The sequence below is a fragment of the Montipora capricornis genome, chromosome 4 (assembly GCF_036669925.1).
Source record: "Montipora capricornis isolate CH-2021 chromosome 4, ASM3666992v2, whole genome shotgun sequence".
Lineage (NCBI taxonomy): Eukaryota > Metazoa > Cnidaria > Anthozoa > Scleractinia > Acroporidae > Montipora > Montipora capricornis.
The window spans coordinates 38931476-38942127 of NC_090886.1; the positions used below are offsets into that span (position 1 = coordinate 38931476).

General features: G+C 41.6%; 4 protein-coding genes and 1 long non-coding RNA gene across 5 annotated transcripts; 2 read left to right on the forward strand and 3 right to left on the reverse strand.

Annotated features, from left to right (window-relative positions):
• Positions 1-411: 411 nt before the first annotated feature.
• On the reverse strand, positions 412-1131 carry LOC138046663 (uncharacterized). The gene has a single exon (XM_068893264.1). It carries the CDS (start codon positions 1129-1131, stop codon positions 412-414), a length of 720 nt encoding a protein of 239 aa, XP_068749365.1.
• Positions 1132-1609: 478 nt separating this feature from the next.
• LOC138046664 (uncharacterized) lies at positions 1610-2410 on the reverse strand. Its single transcript, XM_068893265.1, has one exon. It carries the CDS (start codon positions 2408-2410, stop codon positions 1610-1612), a length of 801 nt encoding a protein of 266 aa, XP_068749366.1.
• A 118-nt stretch (positions 2411-2528) lies between these two features.
• On the reverse strand, positions 2529-2906 carry LOC138046665 (uncharacterized). The gene has a single exon (XM_068893267.1). It carries the CDS (start codon positions 2904-2906, stop codon positions 2529-2531), a length of 378 nt encoding a protein of 125 aa, XP_068749368.1.
• Positions 2907-7260: 4354 nt separating this feature from the next.
• Positions 7261-7982, forward strand: LOC138044705 (uncharacterized). The gene is made up of 2 exons (XR_011131494.1): positions 7261-7381; positions 7480-7982. It is a non-coding gene; the product is annotated as an uncharacterized lncRNA (long non-coding RNA).
• Positions 7983-8393: 411 nt separating this feature from the next.
• On the forward strand, positions 8394-9263 carry LOC138046666 (uncharacterized). The gene has a single exon (XM_068893268.1). The coding sequence runs from the start codon at positions 8394-8396 to the stop codon at positions 9261-9263; it is 870 nt and encodes a 289-aa protein (XP_068749369.1).
• Positions 9264-10652: the final 1389 nt, after the last annotated feature.

Consider the following 10652-nt stretch of genomic DNA (forward strand, 5'->3'; position numbering starts at 1 on the left):
ATGTCTGAACTGAAAAACTGACTTATTCACGTGGCTTAATTACATAGGTTAGTGTCAATCAAAAATCAATCAGGGAATCAAGTTAATAATTCATTGTATTGACGAAACTCTCTCCGCCCCGATAAGGGCGTAGTCCTTATCATAGCAAACGTTCGTTTAATCGTCGCCTTCAGCAGGGTGAATGACAGCAATTTTTGTTACTGGACGGCTGTACTCTCCGGTGGCCGTCTTGACTGTAACGTTTCGAACGCGTCCATCAGCTCTGGGGTATACTTTGGTTACTTTGCCTGCAGCCCACTTGCCTCTCACAGCGTTCATGTCGGCTACCGTAACTATTTCATCAACTTTGACATTGCGGTTCTCAACGTGCCACTTCTTCCTTGGTACTAAGGTAGGAAAGACATTTCTGGTCTAGAGTTTCCAGAATGAGTCAACTACTCTTTGCACGAACTCCACTCGCTTACGGGGATTTCTGGTATCCTTAAACGGACCTTGTAGTACCTCCCGAGTTGCTCTTCCAAGGAGCATGTCGTTCGGACACAGGTAAGCTCCGTCGTCTGGATCATTAGGGATGCGCTCGATGGGACGTTGATTCAACAGGTTCGCGATCTCTAGAAGGCAGGTGTACAACTCGCATAGCGTTAGAAGTTGTTCGCCGATTGCAATCTTCAGTGATCTCTTACAGCTCTTTACAAGGGCTTCTGCACATCCGTTTTGATGTGGCGCAGCTGGCGTTGTGAAGATCCACTTAATCCCCTTTTCTCCACAGAACTGACTTAACCGATTACCATCTAGGCCTTTCACCATTTCTCTCAGTTCGTTAGCGACCCCAACCATTTGCGTTCCGTTATCGCTCAATATCACTGCTGGGTATCCTTGGATTGAAAATAACCTGCGAAGCACTTGCATGAACTCCATTGTAGTAAGGTCAACTGCTAACTCTAGATGGAGAGGTCTCGTGTTCAACCTCGTGAATATGACGCCATGGTACTTGGCCGTCTTGCTTCTTCCTATTTTAACGTTATAAGGACCAAAGTAATCACATGCGGTGTAGTAAAATGGCGGTGTGTGTGGTGCTAAACGGAGAACAGAAAGGTCTGCCATTAGTTGCGTCTCAGCCTTGTGCGCCATTTCACGGCAGAATCCACACTTAAATTTCACGGACTTGCTTAGCTTGTTAGCTTTTAAGATCCAAAACTTCCTCCTTGTCTTGCCTGTGGTGGCTGCTACACCGGAGTGTCCGTACTGATGAGCGTGTCTTGTTACCAGTAAGGAAATCCAGTGATCACTTGGAAGAAGGGCAGGGTGCCTCGTTTCGTATGACACGACAGCCTCAGCCACTCTTCCTCCAACTCTGATGATTCCGTTTTGGTCTCTGAACAGGCTGAGCGATTTGAATTCGCCCCTATCCAGTCTGCTGTAAAGGGTTGCCTGTGCTTGGTTTGTCCAGTAAAATTCTGCTTGCTCCTCAGGGGTCAGCGGTCCTTCCTTTCCGTGCTGGTTGTATTTTCTCAGTCGTATCTTTTCTGCTAACCTGCGTATTCGTGCCGTCACACGGATCAGTTTTCTCCAGCTTGAGAACTTGCGTGGATCAATACCATTGCTAGCTTTAGGTGCTCACTGCTGTGACTGCGATCAGTATCTGCATCTGACGGCGTTCCATGTCTACATTCGGAGCTGGTGGGGATGTCGTAATCGGCCATTGACTTTCTGGTTGGTACAAGAACTCTGGGCCACGCTTCCATCTGCCTTGTAACTCATTAACGCGGATACCTCGCGACAGGTTGTCAGCTACATTATCTTGACTGGGGATATGCTTCCACTGGTTTGGATCTGTGTTACTTTGAATTTCTCCCACTCTCGAGGAGACGAACGGCTTAAAGCTGCGTGATGGACTTTGAATCCAGGCCAAGGTGATCGTACTATCGGTAAAGAACTTAACATCTTTAAAATGTATCCTAGATTCCTCCTGAATGGATTTGGCTAGGCGACTTGCGAGAACGGCTGCTTGTAGCTCCAAGCGCGGAATTGTCAGCTGCTTCAGCGGGGATACTCGAGACTTTGCTGCGATGAACTTGACTGCGTAGGTGTTGTCATCCTTTCTCTGGCGTGCGTAGGCACATGCTCCGAGCGCGTCTTGTGATGCGTCAGCGAAAACGCATAACATTGGCGGTTCCACAGCATTGACTACTGTTAAACCTCTTTCGAAGGACACATTGTCTAGTTCCTTAATTTCCTGGAAGAGTGAAATCCAGGTTTCCTGAACTGCTAGTGGTACCTCGTCATCCCAGTCCAGCCCCAGGTGCCACAGTCTGTGCATTCCTATCTTTGTTCTGACGATGAAAGCTGCTGCAAATCCAATCGGATCGTAAATGCGAACCACTTGACTCAGGATCATTCTTTTGGTCATCTTTTGCACATGGTTTGGCTTCACTAGGTCTGCTGCCACTCTGAAGTGAAACTTGTCCGTTTCAAAATTCCACAGGGTGCCCAGGACCTTCTCCTCATCTCCCTTTGAACATATTAATTTATTTCTCTACATCACCGTTCACTTTCTCTTTAAGCATGTTGTTAGAAATCCAATCTTTAACTTTAAATCCTCCCGTCTTCAAAACAGTGTCTATGTCATTTGTTAATTTCCGAGCTTCCTTTTCTGTATCTACAGACTTACAGATGTCATCCATGTACGTGTTGTTCGTGAGCACTTTGGCTGCTTCTGGGTAGCTTGCCTTGTTCTCTTGGGCTGTTTTTCTTAGAGCTATTTGCGCCATGGCGGGTGCGGGCCTATCCCCAAATGTCAAAACTGTTTTGACATAAGTGTCAGGTTCTCCGTCTGGTTCCATATTCCTCCAGAGATTGCCGTGTACGTGTTGATCTCTTTCGGGAATGAGGATCCGATGATACATCTTGGAGATGTCTCCCAGTACTGCAACTTCCTTCTCGCGAAATCTCAAGACAACTCCAAATATACCGTTTAAAAGGTCAGGACCTTTTTTTCCAGTAATCGTTCAGAACATGTCCTTGGAATGTAGAGGATGAATTGAAAACAATTCGAACAGGTGTGCTCTTCTTGACTGGCCTTATTACAGCATGAAGTGGGATGTAATGAACAGGACCATTATACTTGTCTTGTTCTTCCTTTGACAGCTTTTGCGCAAATTCATTCTTTCCATTTCCTCCATCTGTTTGCAGTAAGCTTCAGCTTGTTCAGGATTCCTTTTCAGGCGTCGTTCTGTTGACTCCAGGTGTTTTATTGCCAAACTTCTGTTGTCTGGCAGTAGGTTAGGGTCTTTCTTCCAAGAGTAAGGGATCATCCATTGGTTTTCGACTTTGAAACACGACTCCTCTATGAGCTTAGCTTATTCTCTTTCTGTTTGGGTCAGTTTGTCAGCATTGCAGACGCAGGGTTTCACGGCCACGCCCATAATTTCGGTTGTCCAAAAGTCTGTGAAGTCTATTGGTGAGGCGTACTTGACCTGCAATATGTTGGTTACGCCACTGATCTCCTCTGGTTTTCCTCCAAAAACCACCCATCCAAGTGGAGACTTGCGAGCTAGCAGGTAGTCCACTTGTCTTGTCTCACCAGCATGTATATGTGCGTGATCAATGCCGATTAACAGGTCAACGTGCCCTTTGCCACGGCGAAATCTGGTGTTTGGTAGGCCAAGAACCTCCGGTAAGTGCGAGGTTTTCACTGCTGGAATCTCGTCACTGATACTGTGAATGCCGATTGCTTTAACGGGGAAACGCTTGTTGTTGTGAATACAGGTTAGCTGAACATTGTACTCCTTTGTTTTCATTGCTTCATCCTCTCCGCCAACTTTAGTAATGGTTATGGACACATCTTTTCCCTTCAAACCGAGAGTTTCAGTGGTTTCCTGTCGGATGGGACTTACTTGGGCCCCCGAGTCAAGAAGCACGTTTCCGCATTTAAAGAGACCGTTAGCGTTGCCGATGTTAGCAGATAAAACGGGAAGAATTGCTTCAGTGGGACTGGCTGTAGTGGCGACGCTAATCCTCACGGGATTGCTCTTGTGTATGAGTTGGTGGTGGTGTTGTGGACACCGCGTTCCATTCTCCAGCTTTGTGCACTGTTGTTTGCGATTGCTGTTATCCATAGTGTGTCCTCTACCGGCCCTTTTCAAGCAGCTGAAACACAGGTGATTTGCCTTTGCAGTTGCGATCCGGTCGTCAACACTGAGGGATATGAATTTCGGGCATTGATCAGGCCAGTGTGATGAGGTTTTGCACAGCCAACATTGGTGCCAAACGGGTTTGTTGCTATCAGACTTGAAGTGATACACAGGGCGTTTACCGGATGAGCCCACTCTGATTGGGGCTGTGGCACGCATCCGCGATTTCATTTCAACATTCATCCAATTCATCAACGCTTCAAGGGTAGCGGGTTTCTTTTCTTTTTCCAGATCTCTCGCCCAAACTTTTCTATCATCAGCGCACATCTTCTGTTCAATTATCGAAAGCATGTAGCTATTGTTCATGTCACTAGGGAGACCGACTAACTTTAAGGTATTGTAACATCTTTTCCCCAGATGTAAGAGGTCACAAAATCGCGCGTTCTCCCCATCCTGCAAGGCTTTGAATGGAATAATGTCCTGAGTCACAGTGTCTGACACAAATCTTGGGTCGCCATAGATGGAGTCAAAGTATTCCCAGGCGGCGTCGTAGTCGCTTCCGATTCCCGTAATGAGCTCGAGTGGCTTGTCTCCCAGGCACGTGCGCAGGAGCGTGATTGAATCTCTTTTTGAGTACTTCGCCTCTATTGCGTGCTTGAAATCTGAGCGAAAGATACCATAATCTCGGACATTCCCAGCGAAAACAGGTAGCTTCGGTTTTCCAGTTTAAAGCCACACGCAGCGCTGTTCTCGTTGTCGCCAGAGCTTCCGGTCTCGGTTACACTACTATTGTTAGGATGACTTTGAGACGCTTGCCAAATATCAACAGAACCTGTGCTTTGACTAATATGGTGACCAGTTTGTTCAACAGAGTATTTGCAGTGTTTTCAATGTTTGCATCGTCAACAACTTCAATCATTTCAGCTGAATTAGTGAAACTGTCATCAACTGTACCTTTGTTCTCTGATGACTGCATGCTTGAAATTCCGCTAACACTGACTTCTGGTTCTGCGCTACTTATGTGTTTCCCTGCGAAGCCGGTTTTCAGTGGTTCCTTTCCCTTAGTAACTAAGTCATCCAGATAAATCTTTGCTTGAATTTCGGTGTCCATGAAAAGTTCCTGACATTCTTCCATCCAAAATTCCTGAACTTCGAACTCCTCATCGTCTTCAATTAATTTTGAATAGCTCTCGTGTTTCACCACGAGGTCATGGAATCCATTTTGGAGGCTATTTAATGCGTCCTTTACCTCTATACCAGGTCGTTTAAGTTCAATCCGTTTGGACAACGCTTCCCTACATCTTGTGAGGGTTGCCTTCGCAGTCCTCCTGTCCAGCTTTGCGCTTTTAATTGCGTCTTCTGCCATATGTTTGGTTCTCCCGCAGTGTTTAGATCCTTGCCAAACTGCACTTTTTTCTGAACCAAGAAATCGAATGAAATGGTCCAATAAAACCAAACAGGCACTCCAACTAGATTACGCAAATCGTATAATTTATTCCAACAAGATTATTCGATCTAAAGAAAAGAACGAAATACATTTGAGAAACCGAACAGGATTCATCAGTACATAAACACGCGAGTAAAACTATTAACTAGAATTAAAGCATTGAATACTTACTTCTTTGACGATGTCTAGAAGGATTGTTTCAGGGTGTACAGGTCAGCACAGATAAAATAGGTCAGAGTATAACAGAAAACGGGTCAGCGAGACAGATTAGCAAAACATGCACATATCTTCGAATCTGAAATGTCTGAACTGAAAAACTGACTTATTCACGTGGCTTAATTACATAAGTTAGTGTCAATCAAAAATCAATCAGGAAATCAAGTTAATAATTCATTGTATGGAAACAGTATTCAGAGGCATTTCATTGCTTCTGGAAAATTTTGTTTAAAAGATTAAACTACCAAAAAATTGTCGTTTAATCGTTGCATTGACTTCCGTGAAAAACGATCAACATAAAGCCCATAGATAACATAGAAACGGTCGATAAATTAGGCATGAATTTAAACTGTAACAGTTCAAGCTTGTCCACAGGAAATTACTCCAATGACTTAGCATTAATACTTACATAACAGGTTTGATATTTTTGCTATTGTCAAACGATGCCAGGTCAAATGTCCTTAGCTTCGTCCGAATCATGAATCTGCAGAAGATATAATTACTTTGCTAGTGAAATTCTGTCCGAGTTACTGATTTTGAGTTGGCAAAAAAGCTTTTATCGTGCTATCTATCGTATCGTCCCACAACTGAGTTTTAGGCTCACGTATATGATTCTATTTAAGCGGTTACAGCCTATCTTTGAAGTTGTGAAACGTCGCTCAGTTCTCAGTTAAAGGTAAAGAAGAATTATTTATTCATTTATAACAAGTGAAAGGTAAAAACAACAGGACTCCGGCTCCCCTCGTGCCATTCTCAAATTAATTGGGCAAACCACCCCTCCGAGAATTCAATGTTCTATTTTTTTCGTTTATGTGTCGGTTCTCTAGCTTCCCAGAACAGATATTGTGAGGCATGGCCTACCGTTTACAGTTTTTAAAATGCCCATAACGTGAAAATTTTTATTTTCCTATTTGAAAGTCCATATCAAAATGAAATTTTGCGAAAGAATTCAGTCGCGATTCATCATCATCATCATCATCATCATCATCATCATCATCACAAGCCGCAAATAGCAAAGTTAATCGAGGCGGGCTGTGTATCTTAAAATCAAATTTGGCAAATCAGATTAATAGTAAATCAGGTAATAACTAAAATGAAAATAAAATAAAATAAATACGTATACATAGGTATACATAAGGATAAAAATTAGATTAATAGTAAATCAGGTAAAGAAATAAATAAATTGAATATAATAAAAATAAAGTTAAATAAATAGGTATACACATACATTCACAGATATTAGCTAGCATTTACATAGATAGAGCAAGAACCTACAAGAAGACATGAAACATAAGGAAGTAATGAATAATGATAGCTAGGGTGTGATTAATGATGACTAGTAATTTTTGGGGTCTTATGCCTTGTATGCATACAGACCCCTAAGTCGGAGGCATATCTTGTCAGTCAGGACGAGAACACACGTGACAGTCTGGCTTGTTGACTGGGTACTAGTAATTGCGTGTCATTGTTTTCAAGTGTCGGCCATTGCTTCTAGCGTTCGTCGCTTGTAAATCTGCGGTCGTTATTCCTGTTTTGGGAAAATTTTGAAGAGATTTCCGTCGCAAATTAGTTGTAATTGTTCAAGGTAAGTTATTGCTGTTTCAGATTGGTTTTCTTTCTTTCTTTCATTTCGAAAATTAACTGTACTTTCTTGGCTTGTTTATTCTTTGTTATTTCATTCAGGTGACGTTGCTGAGTGGAGTTTCCTCGGCGATATCGATCCGGGAGTTGTTTACTCACGCAAGCCAACATATCTAGACTCGGCTTGTGTTTAGTGTTGATTGCACTCAAGCTAACACGCTTTCGCAAGCCCACATTCATTGACTTCATTGGCTTGAAATCCGGCCTGCGTTGCGCCACATTCCTCACAAGTATCTCACAAGCTATCACAAACCAGTATTTATCGGCTTGAAATGTCGGTGTGGGTTACACCCCAAACTCAAAGAGTTATTGTACTCTGAAAAATAATTGCATTGAATAAGAGTTTTGCACTCTTGTCTGCTACTAGCTGCCAGCATGGGAACAACAATTGAACAGTACCGGTCAAGGATCAGCTGTCACAACAATTTTGTGAAAGCCAAGTATGCATTTTCACGTGTGTGAGGGCGATTTTGGAATACGATGCTTATGATGTTTCGCTTAAATGTGTTTTACTTGCCAACATTAAAACAATTTGTTGGACATTACAAGTCGTGTAATGAGGTGATGTTTTGGTTTACACAAATGATGTGCTACAATGTTTACATCCCATTGCTTATAAGGCAAGCAAATGATGTGGAGGAAAATCCAGGTTCTACAATATTTGATATCATTGATCCAACAACCTTTGTGTCCGTTGACTCTAGTCAAGGAAATGAAGCAATCTTTGGTGTGAATGCTGGTAAGCAATGTGTAGCAATGTCACTTACTGATATTATATACCATCAAATACAAGATAATGCTACTTTGATAACTCTACTTTGAACAATACGTTGGTTTTTTGGAATAATCTATACAGTTCTGTAAGATGTTCTGAGCAAACAAATGATTATTTGCTGCTACACCTCGCCATGCAGAGCTGAGCTGAGCTGAGCTGATCCGTAAGTAACTATCTGGCAATGGCCAAAACGAAGGACCAGCCAGATTTAGTACATCGTTTTAAAGAGCTCTGGATTAATGAGCTGATGCCAACTTTTAAAAAGGATTTATTGACCGAACTAAAGACCGAAATCGGCAAACAGATGAAGATCGTCACAGAACGATTCCAAAGCAAGATCCGTGACGTGGACAAGAAACTTAACAGCCTCGAAACGTCGCAATCGTTTGTTTCGAGCAAATTTGATGCCTTTACCGCGGGACTAGCGAACACAAAAAAAGATATTAAAACCATTAACGATAAAGTTAACCAGATAGAAGACAGCATTTCACATTTTGAGAACGACCTGTACGACAACATGGCGTCCCTCGATGTAACACAACAATACTTGAGGCGTGATTGCTTAGAAGTTACTGGAATTCCAGTCATCCCTCTGGACAATCCTACCAGGCTCGTTGTTGAACTGTCCACTGCTTTGGATATTGACTTAAATGAACAAAAAATTTCGACTGCTCATCGCCTTCCAGCTACCAAGAAGGTGAAAGAGCGAATAATTGTAAAGTTTGTTAGGCGTGACAAACGTAATGAAATTTACAAGGAAAGATCAAAGCTGCATGGGAAGGACACGTCGTGTTTACCATCAGTGGCGGCTGAACTCGGTAAGAGCATTGCTGATAGGCCAACGAAGATTTATTTTAACGAATCCCTAACTCCTTACAGAAGAAGACTTTTTGGGAAGCTTAACGCATTCAAGAACACAAACAAGTGGAAGTATCTATGGACGACGAATGGTACTATCCATCTACGACAAACGGATTCATCACAAACATTCCACTTCGATACTATGGAAGACTTTGAGGAGTTTGTAAACCCACAAAAGGACAAGAAGTAACTGGACAGATAGGTAATTGTAATTGTAACCAATGATGATTTAAATTTTGAACCTCTAGCTCGAATACAAGAATGTCTTGTCGTAATAATGGTTTGACGCAACTACCATTCTTCAATTTATCAGACCAAGAATTTTGTAATTTAATCGGTTCCTGCACCCCCAGCCTGTCCGAAAGACTCGGTGATAATATTGATTTTTTGAATGTGCTCCCTAATCCTGACAAACATGATGAAAGGGATTCTGACCTTATGCTTATTCCTCCATGCTCAGAATACTACGAAACCTCCAAATTAAATAAGTTACTCAATTCATCTTACAGCTCTAAGATTTGCTTTAGTATATTTCACTGCAATATTAGAAGTCTACCAAAAAATCTTCCTATCTTAGAAGATTGGTTATACTCTTTAGAAAAAAAAAACCGACATATTAGCCATCTCAGAAACAAAGCTGAACAGCAGATCTATAATTAACATTGATACACCCCAGTACCATTTTTTTCACACTGACTCTGAAACAGCTGCCGGGGGTGCCGCTCTTTATATATCTAACAATTTAAAAGCCATACCCAGGGCAGATATAAAGTTTACTATCCCTCTAGTTGAATCCTGTTGGGCAGAAATTATTGCTAACAATAACAAACCGAATATTATTATAGGATGCATATATAGACATCCTTCAGCTAATATGCCAGGTTTCACACAAAAATACAAAATAATAATCTACAAAATATAATCAAAAGTTTAAGTAATAGGAAACAACATGTCTATATAATAGGAGATGTAAATGTAAATTTCCTGAAGTACAACGAGCATGCTAACACTGAAGATTATCTTAATATGCTGTACTCTAACAATTTTCTCCCACTCATCACTAAACCCACTAGACTCACAGATCACTCTTCCACCTTAATTGATCATATTTATACTAATGCTCCCATTGAAAATACTACTTCTGGTATCGCTCTAGCTGACATATCTGACCATTTGCCTGTTTTCTGCATCTGTAATGCACCCACTTCTAAAAACAAGCATATAACATATTATAGAGATTATAGTAACTTCTGGAAAGAACAATATTTAGCCGACATCAGTCAAATCAACTGGCCAGATCTATACTCCACCTCCACTGATCTCCATGAGATAACTTGTGCATGTATGAACAAAGTGAAAGATATTGTCAATAAGCACGCCCCTTTAAAAAAAAGCAACCAATTCTAAAATGAAACAACTTAACAAACCTTGGTTAACACAGGGGCTTTTAAAATCAATTAAAAAGAAACAAAAGATGTATAAAAAACATTTTTCAGCGAAAATTCAATGAAGATAAAAGAGTATAAACAATACTCCAATCTACTTAACAAAATGAAGGCTAAAGCCAAAGATAAATATT